Below are 18,934 nucleotides of genomic sequence, written 5' to 3'. Positions count from 1 at the left end.
AACCGCATTTCTCTGGGCCTGGAGTCATATGCAGGCCAGACCAGGTTAGGATGGCAGATTTTCTTCCCTGAAGGATATTCGGGAACCAGATGTATTTTTACAACAATTGATGATAGTTTCATGGTCACCATTACTGAGATTAACTTTCAATTCCATATTTATTGATTGAATTTGAATTCCACCAGCTGCCGTGGTGGGATTTGAACTCGCGTCACCAGAGCATTAGCCTGACCTCTTGATTACTAGTCCGGTGACATTACCACTACACCACTATCTCCCCTAAATGTGGCTGTTTAGTGTACTTACCTCATTGTAACTTCTCAAAATCTTTCTCTGTCAGTGAAAAAACACCCTAATTCTGTGTATTTTTATAACTAACCCCTCATCCCTGATAACATCCTAATATTTGTGTCTGTCAGCACATTTTCTTTTAGGTGTGAATGTTTCCTTGTGATTACTCAGTACACTACCAGAATGCTTTTTAAATTTAAATCACCATGGACCAGAGTGATGTAGTGTATTATCTTTAATGTAATCAAATGTCCCACAAGTTTCATAGGCAAAACTAGATGCTGAGCTGTAGAACAGATTGGGGAAGTGTTTGAAAGCATGACCAACGAGAGGTTTACGGAGACAGTTCCTGACTGTGCAGCGAAGTTGATTGAAGATTCTATTACAGAGGGCAGAGCAGAAATGGAGGGTTCTGCTGAGGAGGTTGGAAGAGTAGTTGGTATGTAGGGCTGAAGCAAATTGCAGAGAAAGGTAGGGGCTCGATCGTGGAGAGATTTATAGGCAAGAATTTTGAATTTGGTGCATGAGGGATTGGAGGAACAATTAAGTTTGTCAGGGACATGGGAGCAGATCGTGCTGTGGGATAGGCTGAAGGCAGCAGAGATTGATGTTGGAACTCGGGGGTTTGGCAAGAAAAGCTTTGGCGAAGCTAATCATGAAGGTTTGGAAATTGTGGATAAGGGTGGTGTAATGATGGATCAGGTGATATTGAGAGGTGAAATATTCAGTCTTGTCAGGAGCCAAACATCATGTTTTGGTCTTCTAGCAAGCTCTCTCTTCAACGGTTTCATGTCAGTCACACTGTCACCTCTTAATGTGTTTGTGGAATTGAGGGTGAGCAGCAGGAGCATGCATACATTTAATCCGTCTCTATTGTTGATGTTGTGGAGGGGCATCATGTAGATGAATAGTAGGAGGCCATAGTTAGACCATGTGAAGCGAAGCCATTGCAAGAGATGTGCTGGCTAGGTCAAGGAAGCAAATTTGTAAAATAACTCCTCTGATTTTAACCTGGCCTTAGATTAAATCTAATGAAAACTTGTATTTTTATCAACACTAAAGATTTAAAGTAAAGTTTATAGTAATGATCTCAGCTCAATTTGTAATGTGTGCAAATCTTGTAATGTGTGCAAATCTTGTAATGTGTGCAAATCTTGTAATGTGTGCAAATCTTGTAATGTGTGCAAATCTTGTAATGTGTGCAAATCTTGTAATGTGTGCAAATCTTGTAATGTGTGCAAATCTGCAGTTTGTTTCTCAAAACATGAAATGGTATTAAGTGGTCTGTCAGTTGCACTGAGAAAGTTGTGCAGTATTCTTATTGGGCCAAAGATGAAATGTCTTTAGACACAATTGGGGAAATGGCAATGTCAAAATACGTTGCCCTTAAATTAGAAATTAGGACACACTGTAGAAGCAGTTTTATCCTAAATTTTGTGCTGTGGTATCTTACCTGGCAAAGGTAACCTGACACTGATTTGTGAATTTTTCCAGCTGGCACTCTGCTAGTTACATTTTCCAATCCTGAAATAGCTCATACCTGGAAAGAGACAGCGTCTAGCAGGGGTTGTTTTAATCTATTAGATAGGATTTTTTTTTACCGTAAAGAGTAAGGAAAGTCTAGAGAGGTTGCTTTTTATTCAAAGTGCTCTTCTTTATTGTGGGGTAGGCGGAAGGGAATTTAACTTACTGTTTACAAACAAGAAAACGTAATTTTGTAACCTCAATGAAAGCTGCCGTTTTGGTGGTATTTTCTCTGCTGTTCCACTGATGTTAGTTGTGGGGAGTGGTCCTTCACATCCTTGAGTAGATCTATTCATTTCATTGGTTGGACTTTTGGACAGGTCTCAAAACCAATGTAGGTATGTACAAGAAAAATATTGAAACAATTGATCTGGAGGTGGTCGGAATGCATTGCTAAATTTCAGCATTGTAGAACATGGTGAAATTATGACCTCTCAAATGCTAGGGCAGATACAATTATTTCTCTACAGGGGGAATTGGATAGGAAATCAGAATTTGGAGAAAATACACAGAATGGAGAAGAGACAAAATAAATTCAAATTAATTATGAAGTGACATTGTACTTTGTATTTCCCATCAGATAATGAATCAAAAAGAAAACGAAAGGTAGCAGAAATCGTCCAGGCCTTAAACAGCTCTCCAGTGGATGTGGCTGCATTGAGGAGAATGGCAATCAGTGAAGGTGGTCTTCTGACAGATGAAATTCGTTGCAAAGTGTGGCCAAAGCTGCTTAACATAAACATACATGATCTAGCTCCCAAACCAGGTACTACTTGCGTCCTGTGTATTTGATCAGAATCTAGTATTGAGATACTTTGTTATCTTGAGCTATTGTTGCAACAGTAAGATCTCTAAAGATTAGAGCTGACATGGACTTGAAATTAAGGCTACAGGCCAATTAGTTGCCATGGTCACAAGCTTAGGGTAGCAATACTTATTGTGAATTGGTTTAAATTAAATATGCATCTTTATTAAACATTTACAGAGGGCACTTTGTCCTTGCAAACCACTGTGCTCCATCCCCAACCTCATTTTCCTCCCCAAAATCTTTGGAATGTATCTCTGTCTCCCAAATCCATTCCCACATTTCCACAGCTCCAATCCTACTGCAATAGAGAAACAGAAATGGCAGTCGCCATGACTGAGAAACTATCCCTCTTCCCCCTTCTTGACCTTTCTTGAGCCTTTGATACCAGACCATCCTCCCTTGAAGAGCTGTTCACAGGGACTATTTTTTTGCAAAGTTAAGGTGGCTGTATCCTATTGTCAACCAACATTTACACTTTCTAGCATGAGTTGTGTTCGGAACTAGAGATAGTTTTAAGTAAGTTATATGTGTATTTGTGTGTTTTAGGAATTAGCTATAGCTTTAAGTTTTAGCTATAGGTTTAAGTTTAATTTTTTATTTGTGTCTTAGAAAAGTGAAGCCTGGATTTTTGGTTTAGGGTGGAGTCAGCAAGTCTGTGGGTTTGTTTGTATATCTGCATTTTAATGAGGTTTTACAATGCTTGAAGTGTTTTAGGGAAGTTAAAATAAAGTAGGAAAAACTGTGCTGTTGCCTAGCTACAGGAGACCTACAGAGAGAAACAGAAAAGCAGTTTGTGTTCAGTTGGTCTGTGAATATCGCAGGGTGAGGAAACTGGACAGGAGAGGGAATTGCAGAGAGCAGATTTCCCAAAAGAACAGAAGAAAGTCCCACAAACTAGGGAGTGGGGACAAAAGAAAGTCCCAGGAATACAGTTAAGTCGAGGAGCAAGAACAGGAATTGGGAAGAGGTCCTGTTCAGTGGAAGTGAAAGCAAGGAACAGAAGGAAAGGCTCGGAATTAGAGAGAAAGCTGCAGGAAGCAGACTCGAGGCAAAGTGGGCTTGTGAGAAGCCGAAAGATCCAAGGAGACAGCCAAAAGTTGGTGGCTCCTTACTACAGGCCTGTGAAGCAGTGGTGTTCTGTTGGCTTGGCTGAATATCTCCAAGAGTGCATGGAAGATGAAGCTTGAATGCACGTGGAGATCCAGGGGGAAGGAACTTCAGAAGGAGAAGTTGAAACCCTGGAGGTGGATCCTTGTAGAAGATGACCAAGTGAAAGCATTGTTTGGGAGAAGATTCCAAAGCGAGTTTTTCGAGCATTGAGATTGGAAACCCTCAGGAGAAAGATGGAGTTCCGTGAGACCGGTTGGCTCATGGTGTGACAAGCGTCTGGGGCAAGTTCTTGAGAGATCCATAGCATCTGTTTTGGGTGGCTCTGTCACTTGATCTTGGAGCATGGTGTGTCCAACCACAGGTCACCTATTGGTTTACATGGACTGTATACTTACTGTGAAAATTAGAGTATAAGATAGATTTTGTAACTTATGTTATACTTATGAATCTGTATATATCTGTAAAGGTATGGTTGTGGGTGAAGGAGAAGTGTAATATCGTTCATCTTTTTCTTATCAAATAAATGTTTTATCCTTTGTTAAAAGTACATCAGCAGATTCTGTGGCTCTGTTCAGTAACCACCCTCCACGTTTCTAAACAAAAAATAAAAGTTAGGATCGATCAAACCAGGTTCCAATCAGGGATCTGACTTATCCAGGAGTAACATCAGCTGGGATCATACAGTTAAGAAAGAATTACGTTGATATATGGTGCCTTTCATGTCCTTGGGGTGTCCCTAAATGCTTTACCACCAATGAATTACTTTTGAAGTGTAGGCACTTGCCTTGTAAACAAATGTGTAGTGAATTTTCACATAGCAAATTTCCATCAACAGCAATGAGATAAATTATCAATTGATCTGATTTTTATGGCAGTGATTTGAAGGACAAATATTGGCCAGATCACTCGCAAAGCTCCCTAACTACCCTTTGAATAATGCCATGCGATCCTTTCGATCCATCTGCTTTGGAGGTTGGGGGTCTCAGTTTCACATCTCACCCGAACGGCATTGTTTGCAACAATACAGCAATCCCAGTACTGCATTGCTGTCGGCTTAGGCTGTGTGCTTGTACTCATGACTTTGAGATGAGAGTACTGCCATTGCACCTAAACTGGCATTGCGCAGTGATCAGTAATGAGTCCCTGGCTTATTTTAGCAAATTACCTAGAACAATGATGAATGAAGGTTTTTTTTAATATGTAAAATCCATACTGGACATTGCATTTATCATCTGAGTTAATGCGAGAGTTTTCTTGTACATCTTAAGCTAATTGCTGGAATTTTAGCTAAATACCTGAGCGATGAACATGAGAAATATCAGTGATTTTAATTCAAGATGTTGGAAAGCACATAATGCATTTGTTCAGTGACTTTTGGATTGTGTCTTACAATGTAATTTAATTACTGTTGTGTATCCATAGAGCTCCCAGCTGGCTGCTTTTTTAATTGTGCAACATGTAAATTAAACATTAACTTTTGCAACAGGACCAGAACTCCGACAGAACAATAAAGACTATCAACAAGTGTTACTAGATGTCCAGCGGTCGTTGCGACGCTTTCCACCTGGTAAGTCAGCCTAGTGCAAAAATCTGCTGATGCAAAATGCACTTGTTTGGAACTGGAGTCTTATTTCCATTAATACAATAATGTCAGCAGTTTTTAATAATGTATCCAGGGAAATAGGGACCATGCCTTGTGGAGGGGAGAAAGATGTTTAAACAGATCAGCTGGTCATTAATCTCACTGACATGGACTTATGTGCAAAAAAATCGCTGTGTTGCCTACATAATGGCTATTGCATTTCAGAGTAATTCATTGTATTTGAATTGCTTTGATGGGATTCTGAATGATTGTGGTAAGTTGTATACTAAGTAAATCTTTTTTACAGTGAAAGCAGCAATGGTTATATTGGCACCTCAACAAAGTAGAGGAAATTATTCCGTTTAATTTTGTTTTTCACAACCGCTTACAAGTACATCATGATTTCCTCTGACTCCTTAAGAGTGTTAACGAGTGTGATTTTAGAGATGTAGTAGATTCAAGCACTAATCTGGTATGCCAGAAGTAGTGTTTTGTGCCTGTAAATCCTTGTCGTTGCAGATTGAGTTAGAGTTGTTGCTATTATGATGTGCTGAGGATGGGGATCAAGTATTTCCCTGGAGGAACAGAGAGAAGATAAATAAGCACTGCTGCTCTGGTGATTTCCCTGTGACATTTGAACAACATTTATGGAGGCCTGGGGGCATGGAACATGCCTGCACTCATGAATAGAACACTACCATAGAACACTACAGCACAGAAAACAGGCCATTTGGCCCTTCTAGTCCGTGCCAAAATATTATTCCGCTAGTCCCATTGACCTGCACCTAGTCCATAACCCTCCAGACCTCTCCCATCAATGTAGATGATAAACAACATAGACGAAGAACTCAAAGGACTGAAAAATAATGTTTTTAAAAGAAAAGAAATATTGCATTTTAGGAGAGATTATTTGCGTAACAATTGTGATCAGCTTGGCTCTAGCACAAGATGGGAGGATCCTTCTTGTTTCTTTTTTTTATCTCCCCAACCCCCCCACTCTGCCAGAAGTCAGTTGTGGCTTCAGATGTTAAGAACTGAGCGAACAAAAACTGCTGCATGTTTCGGGACTGCCTAATCAGGGAGCCTGAGAGCTCATGGTCACGTTAAATAACCAACAGTACTTGTGCTTTGCTTGGCATCCTCTATTGCTCTTTTCATCACATGTTTTGGAGAGAGTGACCATGGTCCTGTGGATCTAAAATTATTCTTTATGGTCAAAAACCATACTTTGCATACCTATCACAGAAGACTAAACCTTCAATTTGATTTTGTTTTGGTCATGAAAATTGCCTTTTAATGTGCATAAATGCTTACTCTGGGCTAACAGTAATACCTATTTATTGTTTCTGGATTACATATAGCATTCCCACTACATGCTCCTGTTACATTAAACTGACAGAGACTTCCATGTTAAGCTAACCTACCAAATGCTCTATTTCATAGTAATTTGCAGAATTAAGTGGTAACAGAATTGTTGAGCTTGGCCCATAGCACTTAGAAAAAAGCATGCTGTGGATTACTTCTAGTGCTTGACAAGTCAGGCCAGGTCATTAACTTAATGTCCTGGTGATATTGTTTCTCACAATCCTGTTTAGCTAAGTTAGACTTTTTAGGGCTTATGGTCCACCTTATCGGAAGAATAATGCAAGGTGCATTATATGACATTCAAAACATTGCAGCATCCAACAAAATTGGTCTGCTAAAAAAAATTGTAATCGCATTTGTGTGCCTCAGTATCAATGCATCTGCAATTAAAACACCTGGGATGGCAATTCAACAATGCAGCCCCTGTTAAATCATAAATATGTTTAAGTATTGTGCCAGTGTTTCAGGACTGTGATTCCAAACAATAGACAATACAGAGGTTTCTTTGTCTGCTATAATGTTCTTCATGGCAAAAGCTTCAACAGCTAGGAACAAAAGTTGGATGGATGTTCTTCACCCAAAGGCTAATTGTTACAGAGTAGATGGCATAAGAACATAAGAAATAGGAATAGGCCATACCCTTGAATCTGCTACACTATTTAGTAAGATCATGACCCATCCTTGATCTCAACTCCACTTTGTCCCATCTGATCTCCATATCCCTTGATTCCCTTAGTGTCCAAAAATCTATCGATTTCAGCTTTGAATATACTCAATGATTTAACATTCAAAGCCTTCTGTAATAGAGAATTTCAAAGATTCACAATCCTCTGGGTGAACAGATTTATCCTCATCTCGATCTTAAATGGCCAGCCCCTTATTCTGAGACTATGCCCCTAATCCTAGACACTCTAGCCAGGGAAACAGCCTATTAACATATACCCTGTCAAGTCATCTCAATCTTTTATGTTTTCAAAGAGGTCACCTCTCATTCTTCTAAACTTCAGAGAATATAGGCCCATTCTACTCAATCTGTCATTGGACAATCCTCTCATCCCAGGAATCTATTCATTGAATCTCCATTGCACACCACTTCTCCCATAGGCAAATAATATCCTAATAATATGGAGACCAAAACTCTGCAGTATTCTCCAGTTACTAGGGAAGGCAATTGAAATAGATAATGTAAGGCTCAAGAGGTTATTCAGTTCTACAACCATTCATTCATTAAGTCCATTGATGAGGAGGGGCCGTGTGGATAGGCTAGCTTGCTTTTAAAGGGCGATGGGAAGGAAAAGAATATCCTGAATGTTACTGAATTTTGAAATTATTTTTTCCTATTATGTAACTGACTTTAGTGGTAGTTGCCATAGTTTCTCATTAAGCTGATCTATCTCTGTCAATGTGCAAGGGATGAATTTTGAAACTCTCTAGATTTGTATGCTCTTTGGCAAATATTTCTTTGTTATGGATTGATGATGTCTACAGGAATGCCGGATGCGGAACGAGAAGTACTGCAAGAAGAACTGATTGACAGCATCCTGGAGGTACTGAAGAAAAACCCCCAGCTTCACTATTACCAAGGTTACCATGACATAGTGGTCACCTTCCTTCTGGTTGTCGGTGAGAGAATGGCAACAGCCCTAGTGGAAAAACTTTCCACACATCATCTCAGGTATTCGGTACACAAATGCTTTAAGTTATAATAAGTTAATCTTGTTTACATATTACCCTACTCAACTGAGAAGACAGTGCTCGATTGTCCGGAATATACTTGCCCCATCTTCTTCTCGCTCCCAGCCTTCCATTTTTAGTACATTTCCTTTCTTTTTCCTTCCTTGCTCTCTCAATTTTTTTCCTCTCCTGATCTTAAGATGCTGACTCATGCAGGGGTAGAATTCTGTGATTCGGTACCTTGTCACATAGCCAGTGTTCATGGTTATTTCTTGCTCCACCCCCACCGGAAGAAACGCAATTTCCATGCTTTTAATTCTGAAATCTTGTGTTTATCTTGAAAGGATGAGAAAGGCTTCCTTTGTCTTCATGCGTTAATTTAGTAGTTCCACCTCCATTTGGGAAGTCATGGAAATTGGGCAATTTGTGCTGTTCTATTCTTGCTTTGGCAACTATGCATATATTATCTTGTGAATTTCCCTTCTTCTTGCCCCTCTGTTTTTGAATTTGAAACTCGAGTGGTCTGAATGAAAATTTGATTCTCTACTACTGGCTTTATTTGGACTTAAGCTTCACGCTCTGAGCATCAACAGTCTTCCACCAGATCTATATAAATTTGAACTGCATTCCTGAATGGAAGTAGAACATAAAGTCCAAAATGCGAAGGACCATTTCCTTCAAATGGATTTTACACCTAATGCTCTGTGAATTATTCTATCGTAAATTTAAACCGTAACCTCAATACTGACTATTGAACCGCTAATTAAAATTCCATCCCTTACTGCAAGTGTTGTTAGCATCTCTCTATAATATACTTAAATGACAGCCCTTCAACCAGGAGAGTGGCTTGCGTCCAAGTAGTTCTTCTTAGTTCACAACTGGAAGGGCTGCCTTCCTGCAACCCACGTGCAAGATCCAGGACCAAACTGTGAGATGCACATGTGGCAAAAATGGGAAACGGATGAAGGGTTGAGGGGCGGGAGAGGCTCTGTGCAGAGTCTGCCACTTAGTATCATGGAGAGAAGTTGGCCTCATGCAATGTCTTTAACATGGGAACCTGGAGTAAGCACTTGATGAATAAACACTGAACTTGGATACCTGGAACATCAAGGTGGCTGACACATAGCTAGCCTCCTTACATAGTTCCTTTCATTACACTGAAGGCAGATGTCCAACATTCAGCTGAGGAAACATTTAGACTTGCTTCAACAGTTCTTGGAAAATGTTGCCTGGAGGTTTGGTATGAGAACACATGCTGATGTAAGCAGGATTCAGTGCCAACCATGACTGCATTGCAGAGAGAGAATTGATGATACTGTTTGATCAGGTATGGTGTGTATCTGTGCTTTGGTTGCCATCAAATAGTTTATGGTCAATTGTTCTGCTCACCACACTGTTCATGAGGAGCTCTTGCTATCTCTTATCTGTGTTTCCTCAGTTATCTGATGACCATTTAGTGTTTGCCCTTCTTGAAGGGGAGATGGAGTGGGAAGATGGTAAATAGGGTTTCTCTGAAAATTTGGAACCATGTTATCCCTCTGTAGTAGACTGCAGTTTGATATCTAGGCCACGCATGTCTGCAGTGCTCCAGGCATCATTGATAATTGACTAGCCAGCACAGCCTGCTGATGTAACAGCAGATTTTAAAAACTCTATTAATTATATGCAGGTTATTTTCAAATCTACATCACAGTCTAATAATTTTCACCATCTGTCATCCAATTTCAGGATTCTGATAACTCGTATAAACATGTTTAAGCTTTTTAATGGGTGTAATCTGAACCCTCAGAATACTCTCTATCAGCTAACCATTACAACTTGATACATAGTAGAAAGTAGCTGGTAATTTAGACCCTGTACATTCTGGTCCTGCATATATGGCACAGCTATAATTCTTAATAATGGGAATAAAGAAAATGCCTGGTTTTATATTCACCAACATTTAAATACAGACATAGACTTGCAGGTTTAGCAGGAAGATAATTTGAGTACAGGTAATCACATTTCCAGTGTACTGTATACGTAACGCATGCAGAATGTGTTATACAATGAAGTAAAGATATCCTGAAGTACAGTAGTGTTTCAGCTCAGACTGCAGGAATCTGCTGTTCATGCTTTGGGACCTGCCAAATTGACTACCCATCAAAGGAACCCTTCTGAAAATGAAATGAACTGGCCATAACGGCTTGAACGATATGCATACCTATAAAATAAATTTTAGGGAGAAGTGTTTTTCAAGGACATTGCCTCTGTGGGTGAGATGGGTTGGAGAGCGTTCAGGGTGAGTTTTTGTTTTGTCACTAATGTGTTTATAGCCTTTCAGAGCTCTCCAGTTTATGTGCTGCCATATGTATAAATAACCTCAATCTATTGAGTTTGGATTGCATGGCCATTTATCATTCCCAAAAATGCATTACTCTTACCTTCATCTGTGTCTTCCTTGAAATCTAGCATAGGAATTTTATATTCAAGCAAATAGTTCAACTGAATGCTTTTGCCTTTTATGCTAACAGATGGATTCAAATGTTCTGGCTATTTCATTGGTTACCCATGTTGTGCATTAAATATTGTTTTTATTTCAAACTTCTTGCAGGGATTTTATGGACCCAACCATGGACAACACAAAACACATTTTAAATTACCTTATGCCAATAATAGAGAGAGTTAACCCAGAAGTACATGACTTCATGCAAAGGTGAGGATGCAAATTTGTTTTAATTCTTTGCAGCAGTGGTTTTAAAACTTTTTATGATTAGGGGAGCCTTTTCAAATATCAGCATGCTCCCTTGGACTCCTGGACTTTGTTTCCGACATACAGGTGTTGGCAAGCCAATAATTACTGAAATTGCATGCACCTGCAGTTTGAAACCTTTTTCTTTGGCCCTCATTTGAAGATCCAGTTTTGAGGGAGGGGAAATGCTGATGTCTTAATAATTCCTAAGCCAGGAATATGTGACCATAGCCATTCAATTGAACAAAGCTTCCTAGTGGCTTGGGCACCCATTTAGCCTGCAGCCCATGTGTAAAGAGGCCAGTTGTTCAAGAAATTAAAGGCATTTGGTTGTGGGAAGTTTTGAACTGAGAATCCACTGTTTGGAAACCCCCTTACCAGTAGATCCAGTATCAAGCATCTAGTTTACTGGACCACCCAACTGGAACTAATGAACAAAAACAGAAAATGTTGGAAAAACTCAGCAGGTCTAACAGCAACTGTGGAGAGAAACAGAGTTAATGTTTCGAGTCCGTATGACTCATCTTCAGAGCCAACTAATGAACAATTGTTTTAAAAAAAAAGAAAGAAAACAGAAGCATTATTTAATGAACTGGTGGTTTCGTTTTCTCGATGATGCTAGAGAACCCGTCTATAATTTGGATGCTTTTCACTTTGTGCCTTGTTATCTTTTGTCGATGCTATACCTTCTGCTCTTTTGAAAAAATCTCTTTAATAAGCTACTCTGAAATACCAGCAATCTTTCATAACAAAAACATGAATTTACAGTATTTCCAATAATTTATATAGATTTTTCTTTTCCCACCTATTTCCATTATTTTTAAATGTATTTCCATCCATTGTTTTATCTCTATCTTTTAGCCTATTTCGATCCCTTTTCCCCCACCCCACCCCCAACCAGAGCTATCTGTACCTTGCTTGTCCTGCTTTCTACCCTTAACTAGCACATTCCTTAGATAATATCACCACCTTCAACGCCTCTTTGTCCTTTTGTCTATGACATCTTTTGGCTATCTCCACCTATCACTGGCCCTCTATCCAGCTCTACTTGTCCCACCCTCCCTTAAACCAGCTTATATTTCACCTCTCTTCTATTTTTACTTAGTTCTGTTGAAGAGTCATACGGACTCGAAACGTTAACTGTGTTCCTCTCCGCAGATGTTGCCAGACCTGCTGAGTCTTTCCAGGGATTTTTATTTTTCTTGTAGACATTCTAAGTTGGGCTTCCATATTTAAGGAAGACATATTAGTGCTTTTTTGCAACTCAAATGTTTCAAATATAATGATTTTACTTTGCAGTACAGTGACTGGTGTGGGGATATGTGGCAGCCAATTCTGCCCACAGCAGGATGATACCAGTGTTAATGAGATGCAACATGCCTGAAGTGGCCAGTTAGCCACTAACGGTCGTAACTTGACAATGAGCATCCATTAATGAATTTGCTTACTTGCATTAACATTGTTTTTCTCTCCTGCTCTTCTATATTTATAGAGCTGACGTTGGTACTATCTTCGCTTTGAGCTGGCTCATAACTTGGTTTGGCCACGTGCTTTCAGATTTCCGGCATGTGGTTCGGTTATACGACTTCTTCCTCGCGTGCCATCCGCTAATGCCCATCTATTTTGCTGCAGTGGTAGGTATATTATTTATTTTGTGTGTTTACATTTTTAAAGTGTCCGCCCTCGACCACGCTTCTGCCTTCCATTCAATTCACCCAATGGCAAAGAAAGCATCATGTTTTTCATCACCAAATTGTTATATTAAGATATATTATACTACCATCCTCATTAGGGTTTGTTTCCTTATTTTTGTAGATTGTGTTGTACCGGGGACATGAGGTCCTGGAGAGTGAATGTGACATGGCTGCTGTCCACCATCTGCTTTCCCAGATCCCACAGGACCTGCCATACGAGACCCTGATCAGCCGTGCTGGTGACCTCTTTGTTCAGTTTCCTCCGTCTGAACTTTCCAGGGAGGTTGCCCAGAAAGAGAGGTAAGTGCCAATCAAGTTTGAAGATCATGCTTCTAACAGGCTCCATAAGATGTAGGAACAGAAGTAGGCCATTCGGCCCATCAAGTCTGCTCCGCCATTTGATGCGATCATGGCTGATCTGATGATCCTTAACTCCACTTTCCTGCCTTTTCCCCATAACCCTTGATGCCCTTGCTGATTAAAAATCTGTCTATCTCAGCCTTGAATATACTTAACGACCCAACTTCTACAGCCCTCTGTGGTAAAGCATTCCACAGAATAACTACCCTCTGGGAGAAGAAATTCCTCTTCACCTCTGTTTTAAATGGGCGACCCCTTACCCTGAGATTATGCTCTCCGGTCCTAGACTCTCCCACAAGGAGAAACAACCTCTCAGCATCTACTCTGTCAAGCCCCCTGAGAGTCTTATGTTTCAATAAGATCGCCTCTCATTCTTCTAAACTCCAGTGAGTACAGGCCCAACCTATTTAACCTCTCCTCATAAGAAAATCCCTCCATACCCGGAATCAACCTAGTGATCTTTCTCTGGACTGCCTCCAATGCCAGTTTATCTTTCCTTGGATAAGGCGACTTAAACTGTTCACAGTATTTTAGGTGTGCTGTAGCTAATGCCTTGCATAGTTTTAGCAAGACTTTCCTATTTTTATACTCCATTCTCTTTGAAATAAAGGCCAACATTCCATTTGCCTTTCCTATTACCTGCTGAACTTGTATGTTAGTTTTTTGGGATTCATGCACTAGGACTCCCAAATCCCTCTGTGCTGCAACCTTCTGCAGTCTTTCTCCATTTAAATAAAATTCAGCTCCTCTATTCTTCCAAAGTGCATAACCTCACATTTTCCCACGTTATGTTCCATCTGCCATTTTTTGCCCACTCACTTAACCTGTCTATATCCCTCTGTAGACTCCCTTGTGTCATCCTCACCACTTGCCTTCCCACCTATTTTTGTATCATCTGCAAATTTGGTGATAAATTCATTTCTGCCATCTAAATCATTAATATATATTGTAAATAATTGAAGCCCCAGCACTGATCCCTGTGGCACTCCACTAATTACAGGTTGCCATCCTGAAAATGCCCCCCTTATCCCAACTCACTGTCTTCTATTAGTTAGTCAATCCTCTGTCCATGCTAATATACTACCCCCAAGACCATGCAAAGGGGTGCTAAACCCTAAGGTGATTATAATTTCTTTAATTTACCACTTTCCTTTCTGCACTGCGCTGTGGTTCCATGTATAAGTCTCATTTGAAAGTGTATTTTTAATAAGCTGCTAACGTACTACTTGTATAGTGGTCTGTATGATGTTTTACTGCTCTACTTAAGAGACACTACTGTGACTTTGTGTACTACACAACTGGAATAATAGTATTTCCTATGGTACCATAAGGTTTTGTTCACTGTTATTTCTATAATACTATTCCTGAGCTTTGTTTATTGAGCTAAATGAAGTTGTAATGGAAATCTGGATGGCTGAGAGAATTGTGCCATTTAGGGCTCTTAGTGACTCAGCACCTTTACCAAAGGAGTTGTGTGGCCTGGTCAAACTCATTCCCAGAGAAAATTGTAGCTATTGCTGATGTTTTCATAAGAATGGGGGTTGGGGGGGTGTGGGGAACGTTTTTGCAAGGGGGTAGTTAATGGGTTCTTGGACCTTTTTGAAATCAACATACACGTTTTAAATTATTTTAAAAAGTGAAAACAGTGAAAATGATGCCTAAATCCAAAGAAGAGTTGGGTGAGTAAACTAATCTAAGGAATTGTTTCAGCAGAAGTTATGTTTCAGTCATAAAAGCCCAGGTTAGGCCACACCTGGAGTTCTGTGAGTAGTTCTGGGTAGCATGCCTTAGGAAAGATATATTGGCCTTGGAAGGAGTGCAGCGTGGATTTACCAGTATGATACCTGAACTCCAAGCGTTAAGATTTAAGGAAAGATGAAACAAACTAGAGTCTGTATTCCCTGGAAGTTTTGATTGAAGCATTTGAGATATTAAAGGGAACAGATAGGGCAGCTTGGAAGAAACTATTCCTGCTAATTAGTATTCAAGGACTATGAGGCATAGTCTAAAAATTAGACACAGGGTGGTAGAAGTTTGGAACCCTCTTCCACAAATAGTAGTTGATGCTGGATCAGTTTTTGTTTATTCGGTCATGAGATGTGGGCGTCGCTGGCTAGGCCAGCATTTACTGCCCATCCCCAATTGCCGTTGTTCAGAGGGCATTTAAGAGTCATCCAAATTGCTGTGGGCCTGGAGTCACATGTAGGCCAGACCAGGTAAGGACAGCAGGTTCCCTTCCCTTAAGGACCTTAGTGAACCAGATGGTTTTTACAACAATCCATGATGGTTTCATGGTCATCAGACTTTTAATTCCAGATTTTTATTGAATTCAGATTTCACTATCTGCCATGGTGGGATACGAACCCAGGTCCCCAGAGCATTACCATGGGTCTCTGGAAGACTAGTCCAGCGACAATACCGCTATGCCACTACTGTTAAATATAAAACTGTGATTGATAGATTTTTGTTATCCAAAGTTATTAAGGAATGGGCAAAGGTGGGTATTTGGAGTCAGCTCGAAGATCAACCATGATCTTAATCAGCCCTGGAACAGGCTTGGGGGCCTGAATAGGCTCTTATGACATTAAAGTTTAGTTTCTATCTCCCCCCCCCGCAAACCCCCCCCCCCCCCCCCCCAGCCCAACCCTTCTCTTACCCTGCCTCTTGATCTAGAGTTTATTACATGTGAATGTGTTTTGGTTGTTGTCAGCTTATTTCAAAATCAGGGCAGTTTGAGTAGATTCCTAGCACTATATAAAGGACTCTCCATAGTCATCCGTATCATTGTACACTTAAATTTTAAACCAGATCCACCATAAAAAAACTAAGGATTTCTCTTTGTGGTCTTGATGTGGTGTTGTTTATGTATAAAGATATTGGTTTATTTTTCTTTTGGATCCCTACACTTTGTGAATTTATCCAGAGTTATGTGGGGAGGGGGAACATTGGTGTAATTTTATTTAATGCTCAAGAGACAAATGCTTAATGAGTACTGCACAAACAGCAGACTTGTTCTATTATTCTTAAATTTCATTTAGTATCAAAAAAAATTGAGAACAATCAAAATTGCAGATCAATCTAAAATAGTAAAATTCTATAGCAGGCATAGAAAAAAAATTAATTAAAAGTCGCAAAAACCGTTGGGTTAAACTGAATACTGCCCCAGTTCATCTGTGCAGCACAGCCAGCTCCATCTGACTAGATTGAGAGCATTCTGGGAAGTACAGAAGATTTAAAAATCACTGTGTCTTGTTACCTTCTCTTTCACTTATAGATTACAAAATGATTCAAAGTGGTTTTAATAAAGATTGGTGCTGCTAGTGCAATTCTTTATTGTCCTCTGCACTAGAGGCGGTTTAGATAAAATTTGATATGTCCTGACCTCTAGAGGATCCATTTAGCTGGAATATTTTTAAATCAGTCGTCCTGTCTCAAACCTTTTGTTGTGAGATATGTATAGAGTTAAACAGGTTACATGCAAGCAGTTACCCTGATACTAGCAAGAAATTTATAAGCTTCTAGTGTAATAAGGAACTGCTACATTGGGAGCTTTTTCTGTGCTACAGTCCCCTCCTGATGTGTGACACCCAGTGGCTCTCTTGTGGCATCCAATCCAGCCGCCCCCTCTGGTCACAGATTCAAATAATTTATTAAAACACATCATCTTTTATAAAGTTACAGCACTTAGAATATTAGACTCACAACACTTTTGTTTTAAATAAAATTGTGGCACCGATCTGAAAGCTAAATGTGACCAATTGTGTATTTGTCAAAAGGCACTATAATGTGGAATGAAAAGGATTGACTGTCCTTTCTCAAATTTAAAATTAGCATTGATGGTTATCTACATCAGTATATGCAGCATACCCACTACCACACTTGTTTTCTGTATTTTGCCATTTACCAAGTGCAGGAGGAAACTTTGCTAAGGTAAACTCAATAAAATGCAATATTATTATTAAATTATTACAATGCGTGATCATTCAACCTTGGTGAAACCTATTTCAGATCAGCAAAGAGAAAAGGAATCTATGATTTTGTGGTTCAGGACCATGCAGTATTCACAATACTAACTCTTGTGTTAGGTTCCCCTTTCCCCTCCTTAAAGTTATCACATGTATGGACTTCAAACTTTGTGTGACTCCACTGATTAAGAAAGGTTGCAATCTTCAGTTTCCACATGTTGCTTTATAGAGGGAGAAACTGGATACTACAACACATTGCAATTCAGTACTTGCCTTTTTCTGATTTGAATCATTTCTTCTGCACATCTCCTTCCATTGTTTAAGGTAACCCATCTAGCCATTGAAGGGAGATTTTTATTGTCTATAGACTCCCCTTATACTGTTGTAAAGCTACCAGTTTCATTAATCTTATTTTGTTTGCTACTGATAAACATACACCTTTTCTCCACATCCCCAGCTCCATCTGAGACCGGGAACTGAACCATGTTGGCGAATTGTGAGAGCCAATCACTTATTATGCATCAGTGGAAATTCCACCGTTTATAGACTCTACATGCTAGCAGCAGCATTCTAACATTTTCTAATGCTGCTTTTACTGCAGTTCCTCTGGTGTTGTTTTCCTGCTTATTCAAAATGACAGTAGTTTTGTCTGCCAATGTGGTGTCTACATCTATCCAAAAAGCTAGCTGTAACTGCCCATAACCCTAATTTAAAGAACATAAAGGTGTAAAATGATGTTGCTAGCTTAATTTAATGTAAATAAACTCTGATTATTCAATGATAATGTAATTTACGTTGCGGACAGGAGAGACAGTATAACCAATAAATTCCACTGAGTGTCTGATGAAATAGCTTATTAAATGGTATCTGCAACATTTGTATGAATATAAAGCCAATTATTATTTTAACATAGAGTAATGACACCTTGAGTATTGCTGAAAAAACATGTTGCTGAAGCTTTCCGCCTTGCACTCAGTGAGTGAAAGATGAAAAGCTTCAACAACATGTGTCTTTTTTCAGCAATGACATTATGATTAAACTCTAAGAGCTTTATTGATGTCTTCTTTTCCTTACAGGCTCTGTTCACAGGCAAAAAGCACCCCAGTGTAGCATGATCCTAAATTCCCCAATAAATATTATTGCACTTATCAGTTATCAGTTAAGCTAGCAGAGATTTTCCTTTTGGAAAATAATGTATCTGATGGGAGGGTTGTATCTTAGCATTGTACTGTAATAGGGCTGCTAGCGGGTTGGAATACAACAGGGCAATTGGACTCCTTAGCTCCATGCATTCACCATTCTGTCATATTTAGATGACACAATTTAGATTCTGAACTCTAGCTTTGCTGCCTAGATCCCACCTCCAGCAAAGATAGAGTGAGGAGCTGTGGGCTATAATCTGAACAGGAAGTGCTTTTCCATTTACCTGCTGCTTTATGTGACCGAATTAAGTGGCAGGCAGAAAAGACAACTGTGTTTACTTTGTAACAGCAAACTGAGAAAGGGAAAACTAAAGGTAAGTGTTTATTTTTAATTAATGAACTTTTTCAGTCAGTTACTATTTGAATTTACATTACGAAACAGTGGAGCGGGAGCCAAAACAGATTAAAGCATAACCTGATCACTTTAAATCTAGAAATAAACTACTACTACTGTTCTTCTTACTGCCACCACCTCCTGCTCTTTTATTCTCACTTTTAAGTTTAGCTACTGCTAAGCAACCACCTACTGGGGGAGAAAAAGCAAGTTGGGCAGGGAAAGGCCTTCTCTACTAGAGGGTGCATAGGAGATTTACGAAAATGGTACCAGATATGAGGGACTTCAGCTTTG

The 18,934-nt window shown here is 39.6% G+C and overlaps 1 protein-coding gene across 3 annotated transcripts in view; it reads left to right on the top strand.

The window, feature by feature from the left end:
- Positions 1-18,934, top strand: part of tbc1d20 (TBC1 domain family, member 20) — a 47,724-nt gene that overhangs the window by 15,054 nt on the left and 13,736 nt on the right. Inside the window, exons 2-8 of one of the 3 annotated variants that reach the window (XM_078554887.1) lie at positions 2,396-2,581; positions 5,220-5,300; positions 8,169-8,355; positions 10,948-11,049; positions 12,578-12,719; positions 12,901-13,079; positions 18,181-18,614. In XM_078554887.1, the coding sequence (XP_078411013.1) occupies positions 2,396-2,581; positions 5,220-5,300; positions 8,169-8,355; positions 10,948-11,049; positions 12,578-12,719; positions 12,901-13,079; positions 18,181-18,214 (911 nt within the window). In that variant the 3' untranslated portion in view covers positions 18,215-18,614. Of the gene's footprint in view, positions 1-2,395; positions 2,582-5,219; positions 5,301-8,168; positions 8,356-10,947; positions 11,050-12,577; positions 12,720-12,900; positions 13,080-18,180; positions 18,615-18,934 lie in introns of those variants that run through there. The other 2 variants (XM_078554885.1, XM_078554886.1) reach the window with 2 other exon arrangements.

The sequence above is a fragment of the Cetorhinus maximus genome, chromosome 13 (genome assembly GCF_964194155.1).
Source record: "Cetorhinus maximus chromosome 13, sCetMax3.hap1.1, whole genome shotgun sequence".
Taxonomy (NCBI): domain Eukaryota; kingdom Metazoa; phylum Chordata; class Chondrichthyes; order Lamniformes; family Cetorhinidae; genus Cetorhinus; species Cetorhinus maximus.
The sequence above is the reverse complement of the archived record's forward strand: the minus strand, read 5'-3'. Positions and strand labels throughout refer to the sequence as shown.